Source organism: Neolamprologus brichardi, chromosome 8 (genome assembly GCF_056152115.1).
Source record: "Neolamprologus brichardi isolate AB-2024 chromosome 8, ASM5615211v1, whole genome shotgun sequence".
Taxonomy (NCBI): domain Eukaryota; kingdom Metazoa; phylum Chordata; class Actinopteri; order Cichliformes; family Cichlidae; genus Neolamprologus; species Neolamprologus brichardi.
Genome location: NC_142111.1, coordinates 8,938,835 through 8,961,895, shown reverse-complemented (window position 1 = coordinate 8,961,895; position 23,061 = coordinate 8,938,835). Strand labels below are relative to the sequence as shown.

The 23,061-nt window shown below is 39.0% G+C and overlaps 2 protein-coding genes across 2 annotated transcripts in view; both read left to right on the top strand.

Annotated features, from left to right (window-relative positions):
• The first annotated feature begins 6,519 nt into the window (after positions 1-6,519).
• Positions 6,520-8,559, top strand: LOC102800199 (peptide Y). The gene is made up of 4 exons (XM_006800997.1): positions 6,520-6,583; positions 6,784-6,971; positions 7,987-8,067; positions 8,338-8,559. Exons 2-4 carry the CDS (start codon positions 6,784-6,786, stop codon positions 8,360-8,362), a joined length of 294 nt encoding a protein of 97 aa, XP_006801060.1. The 5' UTR covers positions 6,520-6,583; the 3' UTR covers positions 8,363-8,559.
• Positions 8,560-8,789: 230 nt separating this feature from the next.
• mpp2b (MAGUK p55 scaffold protein 2b) overlaps positions 8,790-23,061 on the top strand; it is a 53,955-nt gene continuing 39,683 nt past the window's right edge. Inside the window, exon 1 of the mRNA XM_006800996.1 lies at positions 8,790-9,155. The gene's annotated coding sequence lies outside the window, so the exon portion shown is untranslated. The remainder of the gene's footprint in view (positions 9,156-23,061) is intronic.

Genomic DNA, 23,061 nt, shown 5'->3' with positions numbered 1-23,061 from the left:
TATCACCGCCGCTTGTTTTCAAAGGCTCTGCTGGTAAACAAAGACTCCCACACACACGTGCACGCACACACACTTTAAAGCCTGAGATTTAAAGTGATTGATTGCAAAACTGCCAGGGTATTTGCTGCTGGTCAGAGTCAAGAAAAAAAACATTACTAGTTGTGGCCACACTCATACAAGCCATTCGCCTCAAGTTTCCATTCACCGAGGAAGGCAATCTGTTGTAACAACCTTTCCTTCAAATTGGCAACGCAACAAGCGAGGACTGACGCAGTTCAAAAGTTTTTGATTCAAATCAAGATTTTAAATATTTCTTTTTGTTACATTACACGTCTGTAAAGATACTGCCAATGCACAAAAGTGCACGAGATTGCGTGCATTGTGTTCCTTGCAAAAGTGAGGTTTTCATAGTGACTCACTGTATACATGACACACTCCATATGTGCACCTGTTGGGTCATACAAATCCTATTTAAGATATATTATCCACATTATTAACTGATTCACATAGGCATACATGTTAGCTGTTACGTTGGGAACAGCTAAAGTCAATAAATTCAATTTCCTTATTTGCATTTGCATTGGTGTCACATTTGAGCACCACGGCAACTAGTTATCATCATGTCATTGACACAGAACGCCAACTCTGTAACAGAATAGCTCCAAGTGTCCTGCAGCAGCTGATTTAGTACCAGGAATGCTTAATTGAAAGCCAATGAGTTTGTGTGTTTTATCTGGAAGCCATCATCCCTTGTGTGGATGCATCAACACCCAGAAACTGGACAAACTCATTTACAGGCATCACATTTAGGCTTTTTTGCACTATTTATATCAAACGTGATTGTTAGTTTTTGTTTTTATCAGGTCCAACTAATCCCACCAGGAGAAATTAAAAATGCATCCCAGACAAGTGCCTGGATCTCAGGAGGTTAAGGGTTAAAGAATAATAAGAACAGTAGCATGGATTTGATGAAGGATGTGGGATGGGTGGTTCTCCCACTGTAGATTAAAAGCTTACTTGGAGACTATCATCACCATATTGAATTAAACGAAGTCAGTGCAGTTGTTGAGATACATTATTATGAAAGAGTCCCGAGATCTTGTTAGGAACCATCTCAAATCAAGAATATGGGATGGATGTAGAGATATTTTCATTACTGGCAACCATGAATTTCGGGGCACTGAATAGTTTTCTTGACTTCCCATCTGAGCTACGCCGTCTTCTTTATCAGTGAGATTTGGAGGTCTGGAAATGTTCTCTTTGGCTACTTTACAACATTTGTTAAGAGCACAACTCACCAAATAAATGTTAAGACTGCATATTTTAATTTTTTTTTTATCACTCCTAGCGAAAGTCTGTCTTTCGATGAGTAACTCATCGTGTCACCCCTCCCACTACCTCAAGGAAGTCCTGGCCTACGCTTACTGATAATTGGCTGACATGGGTGGGTCACCAGTAATGCAGCTCACCTGGGCCTTCCAGGCTATAAAAGCTGGCCCAGATGAACTGCTCAGTCTCTTCCTCTCCACCTGGCATCCACCTGCTTGGATGTTTGTGTCTCGGTTAGTTTATCTTCAAAAAAGGGTCCTTCATTCAAGTAAACCTACTCTGAGCCACTTTGCGACGCCCTTATATAATTTGACTCGTATTACGCACGCCTTATTTCGTACTTAAGCAAGTCATACATTAACTGAAATGTCTGCACTCTTGTCCGGCCATTTAACCGAGACTTTGCATTAGAATTTCTCACAATGGGAAATGGAACTTGAGAAAAATAGCTGAGGCGAATATGATGATCTGTGAGAGGGGATATTCTTAATACAGTCATCTCAGGCAGGCAGCTCTGGCAGTAGCAGGAAATGAGCACGGTTCCCCTTTAAGAAACAGCTCAATAACAGTAATCATGATAACAGTTTGCATTAATTAAAGGCCTTTTAAGGCATCCAAGGAGCACATGTAACCTTTGTGAATTAAAAATGGACACACAACACATGCATTCATAGACAACAATGACTCTCTTTGTTGCTTGATTAGTTATTGATGACCAACTAGTTCCATGAAACTCATTTGGTGTAATTACTAAAAGAATTGACTTTGGTAGGTGTGCACCGTGCCTGTTAGGCTCCAGGGCGCATTCTTCATTTAGATTCTCCCATGTTTTGAGTAATTGCCAAGTCCATCGGGAAGATATCCCAAATCAATCCCCCACAGATTCAAAATCCCCACAGCTTACAGGAAATATCAAATATCTCCACGAGGTACTTTGCAATCACATCTAGTATGATCTCCTTTTTTCTTACACCTCACATTATAGAGCGTGACAGATTTTCAGGGGACAGGTTGGGCACCTAAATAACACAATGGCTTCCTTAATTTGTAATATATTTGAGGACATTCACCGAATTAAATCATCAGCCCCACTTGAGCTGTCTAACCTATGTGTCATCGCCCATCTGACTGCCGCTGCCAGCTCGTTCATACACGTGTCCGTTGGCGGGATATTGATGTAATGCGTCAGCTCTGCTTCCCAAAACAGACAAATGGTCACAATGAATGCTGCAGCTGGCGGAGAAAGCCCCTGGAGGGGAGAAAGGAAATAATACAAGGCATCACTGGTTTGGAAACCAAATGAGAAAATGTGAGGCCCTGACTTGTGCACCTGTTATTTGACCCTGCTGTGGCGAAGAAGCTCATTTTATGTGCGTGTGCACATGTGTCATCGACAGACAGACAGTAAGTATGTACCGTGAAAGAAAAATGTGTGTTATGTTTGGCCTCCCATCTACAGCGCCCCTCATAGACCCCTTTCGAGCCACTTGTGTGCTCTTGAATTATTGCCCTTTTCTGGTGGGCAGCCCTGTTTTGTCTCCCGAGGTGTGCAAACAGACCTGGCTGTCTGAAAAGCACTCTGCTCATATTAGCTGCTACCCCGTTCGGGAGATAAGGCAAAATAAAAAGGGCCTAATCATTTCCCCCTTACTGTCTGCAATGGCAGGAAGGAGTCAGACATTCTCCAGGCAGATTGCTCTTACACCACAATGGATTCCCTGCATATATGTGTGTGTGTGTTCTTATTTGGACTGGGAACTAGCTTGTGTAATGCAAATGGAAATGGAGGTGGGTTTACTATCTAAAGTAAAGACAGACTTACAGGAGAAAAGCTTTTAGGGCTACGTTTGGAGAATGCAGGTAAATGCCTACAGTAAGTAGATTTGCTTAAGTTTTGCTAAGCTAAAGAAGTCTTTCATTTTAAATGTAATACATAATGCTGTAACACACATCAGCGGCACCAATATCACTAAAGAAAAGTTGGTAAAGCTGAACAAGACAAGAGAGAAAAAGTTTTTTGAAATCAGTGGCACCCCTGCAGATGCTATTATCTTGGCCTTGATGGCAATCCAAACACTTCACCTCTATGCAGGAGCCCAAACTGCTCTTCAGAAGTGCATTAGCTGGGGCTTATTTGACTGTGAAAACTTCACTGTCTGCCCTTTCTCTTATCAGGGGCCTGTTACATTCTTGGTGTTTACTGACAAACCTTGCACCAAGCTAATGAGTTTGCCTTGTGCATATTGTTGTTTCTTGCCATTGACTTTTATGGGCTTTTGAGAGAGTGCAAAGAGGTTGACCACTGGAGTAGAAATAACAGGATAGCCACTGTTATCTTGGGGAAATGGGTGCTTACAATGAACAGGACAAATATCGGTCATCTTGAATAGTAGACTACTTATTTATTATTTGATCAATGTAATTTAAGCACCCTGTCCAAGCCCGTTGGGTTGTTAAAAGCTAAGATTTACCAATTTAAATTCCATTTTTGCTATTTTGCGTCAATTTCAGCATCGTTGGTTGTATAAAACACAATTGCCCCTCGCTATCGGTTTGAATTATTGTACAATAATTGCTTAGAAATGGTCAGCGCAATCAACGGGCAATAACACAATCCACTTACAGCCTTTATGGCAAGGGAACATCCACTTTAATTTCTTGTTTATTGTCCAAAGCTTTGCAGAGGCTGTCAGGTGGAATTTATGCCTGCGTCAACTTGTTTTTTTGACAAGGGCTTAGGGACAGACAAAGGAAAAACCTTTGTTTTTTACAACTCTATAAAACACAGGAGAGAAGAGTTTTCATGACTTCCCTCGGGAGCAAACATGCTCTTATGTTCTACTCTATGATGACAGCATCTCTGATTCATGTATTATCTCACAAGAGCCTTTAAAATGTTACTGCAAATGTTGACTTTTTGATGTATGTATTGTAGTTGTGCTGTAGTTTTGCTTTTCTTGCATTCTGAGGATGATTTGAAAGCATTCTCTGGAGAATTACCTAACGTAATATCTATGTGGCGTTGCACATCTGTGTCATGTTTATCCCCGTGTTTAATCCTAACTAATATCATATAATAAGATTCAGGCAAAATGCATGAAAAAAACCAAACAGATTTATGATTGTTTGCTGACTTTGTGAATTTCAAGCTAACTTTTGGGTTGCAAAATCAACAAGGAATTGCAAGTATCCCCTACAGCTTCATTCTTACACAACAATTCAACAATGAAAAAATGCAGAGAAACAAAAAACATTTACCATCTGCACACCTCCATCCTGTGCACACAGACCTCAACAAAGGAACAGCAGGATGCCTTCAGGCATCATGAAGTGAACAGCGAATTGTGAAGATCCAAGATACGCTGGAGCTGCTTCACGGGTCACACACGTGAGCGTTTAACAGTCAGCCTCAGCACTCAATACCTGAAAGGTATCTTGTGAACACAGTGTTTCGGACAGAGTAACATGACATCCATGCATCACGAAGGTTATGTTATTATTTTTGATGTTTGGTTCTCAAACACCTCATTAAATCATTTAATTCAAGCATTCACTGAAAATGAAGCACACTGCCGCCACTTACACGTGAGTGCAATGGCCCAAACACTCACGTGTGGCCTATGACCCTTACCCTAACAAAGGTTTTATGGCCATTTGAATAATGCATGCTGCGGTGATTATTCAAAGGAAGCTAAGCATGTTCAGACTAATAATTACACAAGTTAGTCTCTTTTCTTAAAGCAAAGCAGAAATCTCCACAAATCTTTTTTTTTTTTTTTTTAATTTGAAGTTTGGCTTCCCAACTCTTATAAGCATGCCATTACTACTTTGTCTAGTCAAATTAAACTCCCAGGTGCCAAAAAAAAGTTTATTAAAAAATAAAAGTAAATAAAAGATCATCTGATATAAACTTTCTGATACTGACATAATCACTTACTAAAGATCTTGTGCTCGGCTCAAAAGTTATTTTGGGAAATAGCAACACTCCCGAAGCGTAACATTTTACGCTAGGTGACAAATCGTCACCATATTACGTTTTCGGCTACCCATCACGTTCCTAAATGACGACCTCGGAAAAATGAGGAAATATGAGAACCATATGGACTCAATCTACACTTGTTCGCTCTTTTTCTTCAAATCGCTTAGAAACACGCTATTTAACATCATTAAAGTCCTGGTTAAGCTCAGGAAAAAGGTTATGGTTAGGGCTAGGGATAAGGTTAGGTTTAGGGCTGGAATACAGGGCTGGAACGTCTATTACCGCGGGAGCGTCATTGCACTGGATTTCGCCCATAATCCGCCGCATACCATAAGAACGCCGAAGGTCGATCTCCTTTTGCGTTCCTCAGGAACGCCCCGGGACGTGACAAAACGTCGGCATGTTACGCCTCGGGAGTGAGAACGGAAATAGACAACAATGTCTGCAAATTAACAATAATATGCCAGGATTTAGAAAGCTTTGATATTTATGATATTTGTGGTGTTATTGATTTTGATTTGTTTTTTAAACATGCTATTTAAAGAGAGAGAGAGTAGGGGGGACTCTGGTTTGATGTTAAAGAATTTTCTTTTTTAACCAAGAAAGAAAGTGAAGGGAACTAAAAATGTATGCAGCAGGATTTATAGTTGCATTGCTGCATCATAGACAACACATTCATCATAGAATGAATTCATTCACATAAATGCAAAGAAATGCAGAAAGTTTTCCGCTATAGGAACGAGGCAGTGTAACAAAATAACAGTTCACTGAGTAATCGTGAAATAAAGCAGGACTATGTGAGAACGGTGATAGGCTACAGAGTTAATATGTATTGTGTGTTTAACTGTTTTCTCTCACATGTTAAACATTATATATCTCACTCCTATTAACACCATGCTATGGTTTCTAAAGAGCAGTTTGTGCTCTTTTCTATATTGTTGCCCTGATGCGCTGTTCGTGGTGCTGAACCCACACTGGCTAATCCAACAGTAAAATCAGCGTCGTTTCCCCATAAACCCAATAAAACTTCAGAATTCAGATAAAAGCCAAATATCGGAACCCAGGCATATAAGTTTAGTTTCAGTTTTTTTTTCGTGGGGGACATAATTACCCCATTTACGCACGGCCACTAAAGCCGGGGGGTGTGGTTAATCGTTAACTCGGTGCGCATCAGATGTCCATCCAGACTATATAAAAACCGTGAACTGAGAGGAGAGAAACAAGAGAGGTGCACTGCCGAGGTGACAGTCAGATCATCAGGAGACAAATCAGACAGTAAGTTATTTCTTACTCTGTTTCTCTGTTGCGTCTTGATTTTTAACTTCACCACAAACAGACACACACACTTCGAAACTTATTGGCACTTTGCGTACTTTCATATAACCTTTCATATACTCTCTATTCCTGTGAAACAGAGCCTTAGCAGATTTTGCCTTTGATGTGATCGTTCCTTGCTGTTTCTCCTCTCTCCTCAGATGGCCAACACGCTCAGATCGTGGATGATGCTCGCAGCGCTCGTCGTCTGCATCCTGGTGTGTCTGAGCAGTTTTGCGGACGCCTACCCTCCCAAACCAGAGAGCCCCGGGAGCGAAGCCACACCGGAGGACTGGGCCAAATATCACGCAGCCGTCAGGCACTATGTCAACCTCATCACCAGACAGAGGTGAGTCTCTAAAAGAAAGTTAAAGGAGTAGCGAAAACCCGGGTGTGCATCAGGTTTTCTTAGATAAGCTAATATGTCAGATGGAAAAGGTGAGAAAGAAGAGAAGAAGGCTAATAGATGCTGGATAAACTTGTAGGGATGTGGTACCTCTTCATGCTCTGGTTGGATCAGATACAAAGTCTGTCTCCTTTGATGTGAGGGATTAAAGTCTTGGGCTCAAGGACAGGTTTGCAAGGTTTGCCAAATGGGGCATGGAAGCCCTCCCGTTGTGGCATGACTCAGTCACGTAAGGTTTGTTCAACACTTTAAATCAACGCTTTTCAGATGCTGGTGAAGAGTCCAGCTATTTTTCTTTTTCTGCAATCCTGACAGATTGTGATGCTTCTGTTGATACTCCAGATCTTCTAATACACATTGTGGAACACCACAGATTTTTATTCATTTTCCTTGTTTCCTGACAGGTGAAAGTCAAAGCTGAGTCATAAATATTCAAAATTAGATTTTTACATGTCTGGGTGCTTAGGTTTAGTAGATGAATGCTGAGTGTAGTCAATAATGTCATTAAAGGTAATTAAAAGAGCTGAATCTACTATTGAACTCAAAGGGCTTAACAATGCAGCCTCTCCTACCTCAAATAAAAGCAGGTTTGCTCTTCAGCGGCCAGGGATTGATTTTCAGTAAAGAGACTTCAGTACCATAGTCGGAGCTGACTGGTATGTTTGCCTTGTTGTACAGTGGGCAGTGAACCTGAAAATCCTCCTTTGCACTCAGACAGCTGCAGAACTGATATGCAGACTGCAGAGACCAAAGAAAGAACGAGCTCTCAGAGACTCAACATGCAGCATTCAGCTGACCTGCCTGGTTCTTATGTTGAAAGTCATAGTGATGCTCATGGTATCATACCAGAGCACTTGATGAAATGCTAACGCTTAAGAGCAGAGAGAGTTATCACGTGAGTAAGAACCTCTAATGTTTAGTCGTACTTGTTAAATATGCTGGTGTGGACTTTCTTCAGGTATGGGAAGAGATCAGCCCCTGAGGAGGGGGTGGCCTGGCTGCTGTATGGAGGAAATTCAAACCAAGACACTGAGCCACGGTGAGTAACATGCCATGATGCCTAGAAGATTTTTTTTTTAATGTGAAAAAATTGAAATAGGTGTATCAAATTCACTAGGCAGGCTAATAACCAATATTGAATAAGAGCCCCATTACCAGAAAGCAACAGTTAATTAATACTCAGACTAAACCGACTATATTATTTAACTATGAGAAATCTTTTAGCGCTTTTGCGAACCACTTATTAAGATGCAAAAAAAAGTTCAAGTAATGAAAACATTTTTTAAAACGATCTCTCTTTTCTTAACAGCTCTGACTACGTTGACCAGTGGTAAACACACAATCCCGCACTACCAAAACATCCTCAAGAAGCAACCTGCTTGGGATCCAGTGATGCCATATGTTTAATTATATGATAAGCATGTATGTCTATTTGCTTCACTATGTTTGTTTGCCCTTCTAAGCACATGTAATAATTCTTCTCCCAAATGTGTAAATAATTTGTATTGAAATCAAATTTCCAATAAACACCTCTGTGAATTTAAAGTATTACACCGACCAACGTGTGCTTTTGTAATCCTGCATTGTTATTATTATTATTATTATTTGTAATAGTGGTAGTAGTAATAGGAGGATGGGAGTAAGAGTATTTGTAGCAGCTGCGCTGTAACTGCAATGACTTTGATTGCCGCTAGGTGTCACTATATAACTAGAAAACGCACATTTCCAAGTTCTGCTCTCCTATTGCTGCTCGTGCATGGGTTCACATCGACGGCAGTGGACAGGCTTTAACTTCACACAGGGGCAAGAGCCCAAAACACGCGTTTGCCATCACAAAGCCTTCTTGGACGTCCTTTGGAGGGGAAACAAGACCGGTGCTTAATATCCGGCAGCCTACTGGCTTTTAATCAATGGATCCATTTCTATTAGCACGCGAGCCCTTTTATGTGCTGTCTCGTTAAAGATAGCGGTTTGTGTGGGTAGCTGCTGGTTTTGTGAAAGTGATTGCACAGAGGGGGGAAAAAGGCTGCCGAGCTCCAGCAACTGTCAGTCTGATATCTCACACCTTCTTCATCTTCTTCCTGCATCTCATATCGAGAGGGCGTCCGGATAAAGGTGACCGGGCAGGTGAGCACCTCATCCTGTGGTTTATTATTATTTTTCACGCGGTATTTCGTTTTTATTGGCAGTGGGTAGTATTAATACCGTTAATCGAAGCAAAGCCTTTCCCAGCGGCGTAGTCTACCTTCCCCACTCGCCAGGTGTCTACTGTTACAGGCTACGTTCAGTCTTCATTACCCCGTTCTTGTCATTAAAGCTACCCTACCCTCTACAAACAAGTCCAGCTATTTCACTCCTTGTCTTTATGAGCGCTTCCGTGGAGGAGAGACCGTGCTGCCATTAGGAATTCCTGTTAAAATCCAGGTAATGTCGTGGAGTCGTTTCTCGAGGTTACGCTCATTCGCAGGAGGGGGGGGGGGGGGGGTGTAAAGTCAGAACAGGCAAACAGTATTGCTCTGTATGGCAACCCTAGGCAGAATTATTGTCTTTTTTTGTACAATGAAATGATTTGTTGGGAACATTGGTAACATACTGGATTCGATGCTATTGCGCATGCCCGTATAGTGGGGATAAGTGCAGGTGTTTGAGCGCTTGAGGACTACCCAACTAACAATACGCCTGATTTGTAAATAAAGAGCAATAAGAGAGAACATACACAATAAAAGGTTCATTTGGGCATAGAGCCGCAAAGTAATCTATAATGTGAAATATTTTCGTTATATCAGTCTAAAAAGTACTGCTAGTGTCTTCAATTTAAAAACATTAAAATGACCTTTGTTTCTGATTTAGCCTGCTCATCATCATCATCATCATCATCATCATTATTATTATTATTATTATTATTATTATTATTATTATTCCTTTAAGTAGGGGCAATGACCATTGCTATTTATTTTACCTCTAAATTAAAATGTAGCAAAATATATAACTACCACATTGTGTTTAATGATGTTGCCTAAAAGTGTGCCTTCTTTAAAATGTATCTCAGATTGTTCTTCAACAATTTGTAGCTAATAGAGTTTGTCTGATTTATAGATTAGAGGCGTTTAGGTTTGTTTTGATGACAATAAGATTGGATATCCAAAAATTTGACCAAGGTTTTTATTTATTAATCAGTGTTTTATGACATTAATGTTTAAAGATGCACTCACTGAAACAAGCATGCATTTGACCGATGTTTATCTTTTGTCCCATGTCCTTTGTCGTATCATCCCTCATACCTGTATGTCAGCTTGCCTCGTGTTTCCTGAGATTTCTGGTGTTTGGGGTCCCTGCTCTGCAAATATTTGGACTTTCTGCTGACAGCTTTAAATTTGATTTGAGTCTTTGTTTCCTGAGTCCTGCATTTGGATCCATAATCTACAAGATAGAGTGCTGAGTTGTAACAAATGTTTGTAGTTTGTAGAGGAGATTGAGGGTCTGTTGCAGTAGCATGACTTCAGCTGAGACAGATTTTATTCACTTATTTAGATCATGGCTAAAGTCCAGTTGGTAAGACATAAAGTTAATGGTTGTGGAGCAGCTTATAAATAATTATAACAAATAAACATGTTTGAGTTTCATGTTGTCAAAGACTGGGATTTTTATAGATTTTTTTAAGGTGTAACAAATATTTTTTCCCTCTGGAGGAAAGTGCCTTGTTGATATCTCCTGTACAGAAATGAATCCTTACAGAATTTTGGAAGAGCCCTCGACGTGATAAGCATTTATTCCAACTTTTCCTAAAAGCGCCATAACAAAAATGAAAATGGCGCCGTTGGATATTCATATCAAATCGCAATCAAACAGGTCTCATTCAAAGAGCTTTTTTACTGGGTATAAAGAAACTTCTGCCTTCTTATCAGTTTTATTTTGGAAGTGTGAGGTTTACCATAAATTTCCCAGCTTTGGAGATTGACTAGAAGACTGGCAGTTGTGGCTCCACTTCAACAGAAAGATTTCCAAAGGAGTTCTTTAATCATTTAGCAGCTTTGCTTTAAACTTTTATTTATTTTTTTGTTGTTTATATAAAGTGAGAATATATGCCTCCAGCAAGACAAATGTGAATAAATGTAGCTCTAGGCATTGATTTAGATCAGGAGAAAAATGTCAGCATGCCATAGCCTCGATTTAGTGCAAAAACAAACACTAATCCTTTTGTATTACTCAAACTTTCAGGAGGATTCAAAGATCTACGTGTGAGTCACAACCAAATACAATAAAAAGTTATTTTATGATACATTCAGAATACTCTTAGTCAAACCACCTTCAGTGATTCTCAACTGTGACTCTGTTCAGCTTACTGCTTTCACAGCCCCAGTGGTGAATTACTGCATCAACTAGGAATTCTAATCAATTGTAGCAGGCTAAAAGAAAGGCCGCATCCACGCTTGATTCCACAGGGAGATTAATGAGTCGTGGTTCACATAGCCTCAGCATCTTTTCCCAACCTCTATTCATAAGAAATGACCTGCTCATTACTCTCTACCTGCCACCTCAGCCCCTCCGGCACCAGGCGGCAACTTGCAAAGCTTTAAAAGGCAGCCAAAGTGAAAGTGCCAAAACCTACAGTCACTAGAATCACCACTTGAGGGTGGCTGTAAGAGTGAATCCCTATGGACCCCCCCCCCCCCCCCCCCCCCCCCTTGTAAATGCCTAATTTAACAACAGAAATAAACATGTTCACATCCTGGCAAAAAAAAGGTGGACTAGTCGTCTGCTAGGCTACCTGTACTAGACCTCTCTTTTGGAGGACAGAATTGTAATGCAATTTTCAATTTCAAAGGGTTTTCCTATCAGAACATAATAAAAGGTCATCTGTTCTTTTGCAGGTGCAAATACAACCTCATGAACAACACATGACATAAAGCACATCATTACTTACTGAGCAAAACTGAATACATCCTTCCTGCTTCCATAGGAATTAATGGCATAAATACCAGTCAGGTGCTGCTAATCAAAGGCCTTTGATTAAGTAATAATCAGTAAGTTTGATCATCTTTATAAAAGCAAAGCTTTTGCAGTTTGGCTGGTCTAGAGCATTCAGGTGTGTTTTACCATAAATGCAAGGAAGAAAGATATCAGGCAGTATGTTAGAAAAGCAATGGTTGTCTTCTTGATAAAGAATTTGAAATTTATAATTCTACACATGGAGCACATTCAAAATAATTGCCAATCTTCCTAGGCATAGCCATCCCAACAAATTCACCTGAAGGTCAGATACTGCAATGCTCAGAGAAATTACAAGGACCAACCAACTAAGCACTGGAGGTCAGATAGATGTCCAGATCATGTCTATATTGGGTACGTCGGTCCAAACTAAGTCTACAATTTCAACGTCCAGCCATGACCCAACTTAGACATCAATATGACGTTCAACATTTGAACTTTGTTCTGCATTCCTTCACACATAACTGTTACTGAACAAAAAACATGGCCTCCACCCGCTGGAAACGTGGCTACATAGTCTATAGAAGCAAAAATAACTTAACCCGTACACGGAGATCGTACGGACGACAACACTAGACGTCCCCTTCAGTGGACCAAAATTAGACGTGCAAAAATGACATATAAAAGATGTCACTACAACGTTACATTGGGGAAGAGTGGGCCAAAATTCCTCCATAATGATGTGAGAGACTGATAAAGTCATACGGAGAATGACTACTTCACATTATTTTGCTAAAAGTGGTTCTACAAGCTCTTGAATCATGGGGTGTACTTAGTTTTATCACACTCTGCTTCTGCATTTAGATTTCTCTTAGGAAACAGTGTACTTCCTTTTTCACATGACTGTACCCGTTCGCTGTGTTTACTAAAGCTGTTTTCACGCTACTGTTGATGAAGCAACTAGTCATTTTTAATGAAAGCTGCTGAAAGGAAAAGACAAACCGAAACATTACAAAGCTGGCGTCAGATGTTGTTAGCGTACTCCAGAGCTGTACTAAAAGTATCTGTATTGCGCTGTAATTTTAATATTTTTACGCATGCCATACTGTATTGTGTTATACTTGATATATGCTGATATTAGTCAGGCTAATGTAAGTAATTATGTGTAAAACATTTGGGTTCAATGAAACGCCTACAATTATATTCCATCACGACAAAAAGAAAAAGTGATCCTTTAATGAAATCCAGCCAGGGTGCTGATTGTTAAAGCTCCCCCTGGGTAGCTCACAGCACTTTGCCTAAGCCCTTTACCCTTTCACTGATACATACATGACATTTAAGTCTAATTACAATCTCTGTCACCAGAGGGAAAAGGAAGACTCGTAACACTTAAACCACAGGCTATTAAATATCTGGTTTTCAAATGATATGCAGTGATCGCACTCAATTGTAGTCGTGTTGCTTTAAAATAGAAAATTGGTTGTTTTTTGGGGGGTTTTGTGCAAAGCAGCATAAAGCCAAATACAAAGCAAAAGACAGAGGAGATAATGAACTTAATTGAACTATTTGAGAATCACAAACTGTCTCGTGGCAGAAATGGCCATGGGGTCTGAAAGCTGTTAGCTGATTGTTAATCATTTACCATCTACAATTAGATTTTTAAAGCCCCGTTAAGATAAAGTTTCATTATCAACCTCAATCTCTTCAACGTAAAACTACATCTGGTGTTCTTTTCCATGTTGTTTCTCCATGTAGCCAAACTGTTGGGTGTATTAATATGCATGTGGGGAGCAGAGCACACTTTTATTTTGAATCACTCAACACTGATTTAAACTGGTTTTCAGTTTAACTTTTCCTTCAAAAGACCTCCACACACTATCATGATATGTATCAGTATTTGTAGTGAGTTGAAAGTTAATATGATCATCAGAAGGTGATATTAAGGACACGTCTTCCATTTTTTCAGGAAAGAATGAACATACCAATGTTCTCCTAGAAGATTTCATGAGACCTGCTAAGCTATAATATGTTTTTTCTGTAAGAATAATAAAAATGAATCTATGTAGGTGAGAGAACTTAAAGTTTTAAAGTATGCTTGTTCGAAGTTGTATTGCAGTGCTTTTAGCAGCAGATGTTACAACTTCGTCACATCTTAAGGAGTCAGCACATAAAGTCACTACTATGTGATAGCATATCAGTAGTGGAAAGTGAAGATAGAGCACTGGCCAGAATTTAATTAAACATATATCAGGTCATATTTGTTGCTTTGCAAGTAATTCATTTATACTTGATACTTTATACAAATAATTTAAATAATGCATATAGCTTAATTGTTGTTTATAAGCATGAATGTATCTTGTTGAAATCAGATTACATACTAATAATTATTTTCATACCTATATCTCGTATTCTTACAGCTCCCTGCTTTAGTTTACTTTATTTATTATTTTTTATCTTGGCTGCATGTCTTAGGCTGGGGGAAACAAAATGTTGATCCTGTGTATGTTCTGTGCAGAATTGACAATAAAGTTGACTTTGAGTTTTCCATTTTTCTAAGCGTACTTATTGGTCTGGTTTGTAATGATCATAAAATGAGCGTTGGCGTGTGCTCATCATTAGGTTTATTTATAGCATAATAATGTCATAAGCTAGGGTCATGGGCGGTTGTGTCATTAACGTTATATTGATTACTTTTACATGTACAAACTGATAAAGAAAGAACATCATGAAATGCAAAATGACGGGAAAGCTTGAAATATCACTTTGCTACACACTTGTAGCACTTGTATGCTGTTAAAAGGTGCTGATCATCATCTTATTAGTCATTAGACTCCCACGTTAGGAAGGTGTGGTTGGGTAATATGGTCAGTGCTGTGACACAGTGATTCCTCAGCTCAAACACTTGTATTTGGTGGTGAATGCGATTAATTTGTTCTGGATAGGATTGAAACTCTCATTATTGTGAAGCATAGTCAAACAATGATTACAAAACCACTTCCTTCAGTATGTCAAACATTGAAATAATGTGTGAGTTTTGATGGATCATGAGTCAGAAGAGCTACTACGTCACTGACATTTTGGTTTTTATTAAACAGACGGCTGCTCCTGGTATTCCAATGCTAGCATTACACAGTAGTGGAAATATATGGAAGGCTAAAGTTATTTCAAGATTGCAAAATATCAGATATTTTTATTAGCTCCAAAATATGTGATGTCATTGTGCCTTTAAAGCGTGATTTGTACATTATAAAGCACATATAATACACTGACTGTATGTGGAAAACACAGAAACATACACATATTAGTGAAATTGCACTTATGTTTTTTTTAAAGACAAGCAGGGCTTTTCATCGTCTGTTTTTTAGATGAATGACCCATTAACGTTCCGAGAATGTGCTTGTCTTTATTTACACTAAAAGATAGGGAACATTTTTGGAGTTTATTATTACTGTTACTATTATTAGCCCACTTTAAATCAAGTTTGACTTCATATGAAGCAATAACCTTGAGTTTAATATTCCTCTGGAGAGTTATTTTGGGGTAAACTGTGCCTCCTATATAAATAAATGAGAAAAGACCCATAACTTTTGTTTTTTCCAGCGAAATCCAGCTAAATATATTTAAGTTGTGTGGTGACTTTGTCCAAAAAGCAGGCTTAAATATCCTATTTTTTCCTCATCTGGTTCATCCCAACAGTTTACTTAACTAATCCCATGCTAATTTACATTAGATATACAATAAAAAATAACAGTTCAGCCACCTAAAGTTTATTACAGTCTACTTTTTATTTGTTTTTTGAACAGATCAATAGTAAAATCTAAACAAAAAAGAAAGCTCCTTCTCTTTTATGACACATGGTACTACATATCCTTGAATTGAGCTGTCAATTCGAAAGATATAATGCTGCTAAGTCATGACATTCAATTGTCCCGATTGACTTCCTATTTTACAAAGTTTAAAAAAAATATCTCCAGACTTTTACAAATGTATTTTTTTTTCTTTCAGTATAAATGTCATTCTTCCTGTTAGAAGGTCAAGTATAATTTGTGTTTTGTGAAACATGGCTGATAATATTTTATCCCCAGCACAATGTTATTAGCTTTTTGCATTTAAAAGACAATTTTCAATGATGTCCAGTTTTTAATTACCGTTGTCTTTCTGTATACAAAGCAAGCAGAAGTAGCACTGGGTCTAATTAACACATTTTTTTTACATTGCGCCCTTCCTAGAATGTTTCAATTAGAGATGCAACAACTGTCATGTTCTTGGCTGATTCAAGCTTCTGGTGTTTATTTATTTATATATTTTTGTACACATGACCTGCCAATACCAATTTCTGCCAATTTCATTTTTCTTTGTAAGAGCTATAACTGACTGGATAGGCAATCCCCCCCCCCCCCCCCCAAAAAAAAGAAAAATAAAAAATAAAGAAATGATTAAACTTAACAAATCTTCTTAAACTGCTGTAGGTTACAGGATCTTCTCTTGCTTAAACAACTGGAAAAAAGCGCTCTGCTAATGAAAAAAGATACCAATAACTAAATGAGTATTAGCTGCTGTACTCCCACCTTTACCTGACATATTTTACCCTATCAAACAAAAGCAGGTCCAACTGATTTATATAACAAAACAGTTGTCGGGTACATACATTATTTTTCAGTATGCTTATAACTTAATTACATAACATGTCACCAATACTTTTCTCTTTTTCACTCATAACTGTTTTGATCCTTTGCTCATACCGAGGCTCTTGGCTAGCTTTAGCCACTTCTTTGTTCATGTCTTTAAAATGACCATGTTCAGTTGGGCAAAAGCTTGTCTTATTAGGTTTGTGTATTTCAGGTCCCCCCACAGTTTACTTTGGTCAAGTTTGTGTCACGGTGAGGCTCTATCATGCTAGTGACATTTTAGCGTGTGGGTGCGAGTATGCATGCCGTGATTTCCGTGTGCTGCATGCGAGCGTGTTGTGTAGACATGAAACAGACTTTTAATTGTAATTATAGGAGGCCGACTGGCTGCCCGCCTGTCTGGGAAAACTGAACGATCCAGTCCCTGGCCAATTGATTGGTGCATTTCTCATTTGAATCCATTAACCTGCATCTTTACAACAGCAACAAGAAACATAGATATCTTCTGTCACTAAACAACTGACTGTTGTGAAGCCCAGCTGCATGCATGTGTGAGTGCGACAACATGATTGTCTCAAACAGTATGTTTCTTTGTTTGGCTGGCTCTTTGTAGTAATGGCTGTTTTGTAATTGTCCCATAGATTTATTTGTGGTTTGTTTTGATGTCATGTGTCTTTTACAAGCTTAATTTTGGCTGGTGAGATCTGTCAAAATGTATTTCCAGGCTGTTGTGTGAATACTTTTGAAATATAAAGCTAATCTGAAATCATTTCCACAGACAAAGAGCAAAGCTGAGTTGAAGTGTAGCTCAAACACTGTAATAGACCCAATTTTAGCTCCAACTTATTATTATTTTACGCATTTTCCCTTGTTGCCATGGCAAAGCGCCGGGGAACAGAAAAAGAGCTGCTCACGGTTGTCTTGGATACGACAGTTTTCCCTTGTAAAGTAATGAGAGGAGCTGAACCTGTGGGAGCACAGGGTTATTTTTAGGCGTGACGCCAGCCTGCATGTGTGGATTAAGACTTGTTTGGTTGCTGGTGCTTGTGTGCTCGCATGTGTATCTGTATGTGTGAGCATGTGTGCAGGCTTTAATGCAGCCTCACTGTGAGAACACCTCAAGGCGTTTTACACTTGGCGTACAAACACCTGAGCCGCTGCTTGTGTCATTGCTTCAGGCCAAAGTGTCCTGGAGCGTGCAATTTCAGTAAAATTGGACACAGGCTTTCTTTGCAGTTGTATGCCATATATCTGCAAGCACTACCTTAAAGGAAATGGAGTTAATAATAAATTTATCACAGTGCATGGGGTTCACACAAGTGTAGGCTTACAGTCTGCGCAACAAAGAATTCCCTGAATGCAGAATTAAGAATTCCCTTCAACTCTAGGGATATTTTTAACTGACCTTTGCTGCAACACAGAATAAAAAGGGCAATCTCCAGAATAATGTTGTTCCAATGGAAATGTTGAGTAAGCTATATTAAAATGAATATAATTTTTTGCGTACGTCGACCACACGAACCAAACCTGCCGCTGGCCTCTTGTTTTGGTGAACTGACAGTTGATGTAGAGATGATAGCAGGCTGGCAAATGTGATGTCATGACAGCTGCTCTCTTCCTGCAATACAGTGAGCAAGATGGAGATCTGCATGAGCGTGTGTGTGTGAGCTGACTAATGTGGACCCAGCGGGAAAAACCACTCAGAGAGCAGATATAGTTTAGATGCTGCGATACAGTATTACAGTGGAGACACACTGACCCACAAGCTGCATGCAGGGCCTCTTGTAGTCTGTAGTAGAAAGGCAGTTAGTGAGAAATGCTAATTTTGAACAACTTCACCCTTAATGTTATTTTTGAGAAATACCTATTTTATCCTTGATTGTAGAGCTTGATTACTGGTTACATGTAACAGGCTATTCTCTCTGAAAATGGCACCAATTACCAAGAAAATGCCTCAGCTGGTTATGACCGCACCATCATTGATTCTCGACTAATTTACCCTATTAATATTACAAAAGGCAGAGTAGCAGAGCAAAAAGCTCAAAAGGTTTGGCTCTCTTCCCGGCACCCTGTCCTTCCAACCCTCCTGGTGTGTTGGTATCTTGCATGGCCAAGGTCTGCTGCAGTCGGCTTTGACTTCTTAGCTGCTGTGTGGTCTTTGCATACTTTTAACAAGCGCCGTCATTTCTCAGTGCAAACATGGGATGCCTCGGATAAGCTTGGGGGGCTTGGTATGTGGTATTAAGCACCTGATCCACTCGGATCAGAGTTTTGCAAAAGCCATGAGTTCTTTAGCATCTAAGAATGTGTTTTACTGTTACACTTTTAGAAACACGGCCTGTAGGTGTTCCCATCAGAAGCGCAAAGTTTAAAAAAATTACAAAAATTACAAAATAAGTGAGGAAAAAAAAGTGAAATTTAACCATCTAAATAAAAGATTCAGGGGAAAAAAATGAACAATTACAAATCCCAGTAAACAGTAAACAGGATACACAGGCTGGTTAATTAATATCTCAGCCCCAAATGCCACATTTTAGTCGATAACAGAGGGACTCTCAACTATATTTCAATTTAATAATTAATTGGTGGACACAGGCTTTTCAGTCAAATGCCATTAGGAAGGACAGTCAACCACCAAAGATTTCTAGTTTTCCTGTCTCCAGCAGCCGTGTGAGCAAATGGAGTGTAAAGCTTCTGGTAGTGATGTTAACTTTCGGTTGTGTGAATATTGGCACCCCAGTAGCTGAAAATATTGAGATTTCTAACATGTGTTTGACATTGTAAAGGGGGTGTATTTAAACCTAACTGACAGCAGAACTCAGCAGAAAACTAAGCAAAAATAAAAAATTCAAAACTTCTAATGAGGTGGAAATGAATGAATTATTCAGAGCAGAAATAAGCTAGTACAGTGGAACCCCGACTTACGAAATTAATTAGTTCCCGAGAGTCTTTTGTAAGTCAAAAATGTCATAAGTTGAAGCACCCATTGCGCCTTTTGAGTGAATGATAGGCTATAGGCTAATTGCTAACTGCAACAACAATACGTCGTTCAAGTGGAACAGCAAAGCGCAAGTACGAAAGTCAAGGGGTTGTCACATGAGCCAATCAGAGCCAGCGGATTTTGTTACGCCGGCATTTTGCCGTAACACAGGCAGAAATATTGCCGTTAAGTGCCTTCGTAACTTGAATTTTTCGTTAAATGGGGTATTCGTAAGTCAGGGTTCCATTGTTTAACCTTTAATTTAAGGTTAAACAATGTTAACAGTTATAGTGAAGGGAATTTGTGGATTTGAGTTATATCAGTTATTATTTGGACAATTATCGGGCAGGCATTATACTTGTTTAGTACTGACTTAATATATTTTTAATATTTTTTTCACTTTTCAAAATGATTCTTTTCAATTGTGTTCCTCAGGGTTTAAGAGGTATGATGTGTGAGGGGATCCACCTTCCTCTTGCTTCTTTAGTATCACTACTTGCAGGTCTAAGTAGGGCAGATCTTAAAGTTTGTAGCTTTTTTTGTGATGGCAAGACAAAAGAGGTAACACAAGGTAACACAGATTAAGCATAACATTCTGACCACAGACAGGTGAAGTTAATAATACTGATTAACTCTTCATCATGCAACCTTTTAGCGGGTCGGTATGTCAGAAAGTGAAAATTTTGTCCTCGAAGTTGATGTGTTAGAAACAGGAAAACTTTGACGAATTTAACAAGTTTGAAAAGCGCCAAATTGTGATGGCTAGGCGTCTGGGTAAGACCATCTCCAAAACTGCAGCTCTTGTGGGGTGTTTCTGGTCTGCAGTGGTCCAAGGAAGGTACATAGTGAGTATGCTATGTCTTCTAATGATGCTGCCTAGGGGAAGCATGTATAGTGTAAACAGAATTGGTCCTAGCACCGAACCCTGTGTAACTCCATAATTAACCTCAGTGTGTGAAGAGGACTCTCCATTTACATGTACAAATTGGAGTCTATTAGATAGATATGATACAAACCACTGCAGCGCAGTACCTGTAATACCTACAGCATGTTCTAATCGCTCTAATAGGATATTATGGTCAACAGTATCAAACGCTGCACTAAGGTTTTTAGAGGGAGATTCAGCTGTGTGCTAAATCTGCAGCTATGAAATCATCCAATCACAGAATAGATATGATACATTGGAGCTTCTTCCTTAATACTGTCATCAACAATATTCATATGAATCACAAATCCAGAGAACAGTCCTGTTAGTGAGCAAAAGAATAGATTTGTTTCTCACCGAGTCAATAAAAGTAGCTTAATACTTTAAATACAAAATGTAATAACTTTGTGATGAGATTGATTTGTAGGTTTAAATTTGTGATACTACTTGAACAAGGGTTATATAGCGATCTAAAAACTATAAAAGGGAGGAATAATGCCAGATTTGAATGAGATTGTCAAGCTACGTCTTTCAGTGGTTAATTTGAAAGTATTTCAGAATAAGGCTTTTTTGTCTTCTTTTCATATTAAACCACAAAATTGTCCTTGCTAAGTAATTGAGCAGACTATTAAACGAATTGGTATATTCAGATAAAATTGATGTCATACCAAAAAATAATTTTTTGTACTCTGTGACGATTATTGAAGATCCTTTTTTTCATCCAGCCCTTGTGTACTGCTCCTCAGATCAAATACTGCCCTCCAGTTATATTCAATCCACAAAGAGGAATGAGACAAGACCTTTGTCCGTGCAGTCAAGCAATCTAATGAGACTATTTTCCATCTGTGGTTCATTATTATGTAAATTACTTTCAAATATACAGTTTTGGACACTTCTGGTATCATTACACGTTAGAATTAAGTTAAAATGCACCCAGGAACAATTACTAACCGCAAAAAAATAAAAAATGCAAAAGCTTTTCTCTAAAGGCCAGTTACATTCAGTTGGGTTTTATTATTCCAGATGTGATATGATATGGCATGTCTGGGGACAAAGAGAAGTAGATTCATTACATAAGGCAAGTATATATGGCCAAAGACCACAGACAGAATCAAAACACGCGGCCCAGTGGAACCAGTCGAACTAATAAAAGCATAATGATATACAGCAGTTTGGTATCATTAGTATATCCAAACAAATCACTCTGACACTTATTCAGATGGAAGAGGTAGGTGTGGTGGTAACACAGTAATCCCAAGCTCCCTATATTTTGGTAGATCATAGTTTTTATTGCAGCGTATGCCTTCGAAGTAGGCCAAAAAGCACAGTGGGGTCACATTAATAGTTAATAAGCTGAATCTTCAATCTGTGCCCTGGGATATGTTGATAAAATGCTGAGGCACAAAACTGCAGACGATATCTGAGCAAATATGATTTGGGAATATTTTGATCTCAGTGCAGAGAATGAAATGAGTAAGATTAGATACCGCTGGGCTTAAAGACATCTTTATGCTTGTGCTCACTGACAACTGATAGGCTACAAAAAACTGCTCTGAGTATCTTTGTTATTGGAAATTTCAGCCTAAAGGGAAGTTAAAAAATATCATTTGCTCACTAGTGGTAAAAGATAGAAAGACAGAAGTTTGTAGCTCATCCAGCTGAAGGACAAATGAGCGAGGCATCCAACATTCGTCTGTTCGTCCATCCATAGTTGACAGGAATTGCAACTCCTCTTAGAGTATGAAGAAAGAAGCATCATCCCATCTACGTGACAATAAGGCTAACATGGGATTTTTATGTTGCCAGACACAGACATTTACACACGGTGACATTGCTCGCTTTTGACCACTACAGCATTTATTCCACTAAGGATAGCTATTGTCATGACAACCAGGAATTAGCATCCTTGGATAGTGCTGCCTGTCTCCTATCAGCAACGCTCTCTTCTTCCTCTCCATTGTTCCCGCTCTCTTTAACTCCCTTGCATACGTTTTAGTTTCCTCCTGCCTTTTCTCCTCCTCTTACATTTTCAGTTTCTCTATAGACATGATTCCCATTCGTTGTTCTGCTCAGTTTATGTTCCCCCTCATTCGCCATGTCATTTATTTACTTTTCACTGTTTGTATTTTCACAAATTCTCCATAACTTGAGGAGCCAATTTTAGATCGCAGAACAATAGATCGTTAATCCTGCAGTCTTCTGCCTGTGATGCTTGTTACGTTTTCATGACGATAAATGGATCAATTAGAGTCAGCAGAGATCCTCACTAAGCTAGTGATAACTGGCCTTGCTGAACCCACTCACAAAGTCTTTCCAACTGTTGCTAATGGTATTCCCAACAGATACAATGGCTAAAATTGTTTAGATGTTACCAGGGCAACTAGCTGTTCTGTTTTTAGATCTTAATAAAGTTAAATACCAATTACCCTGTGTGGGAGCTTGTTAGTGTGAATGTTTAGTCCATTGACTGCGCTTGTGCCAGAAAGGGATTTGTACACTAAGTCTTCTCCTGATCACTTAGTGTTGAGCTTCAACCTAACAACACAACTTTACCCTCTGTCGCTTATTTCA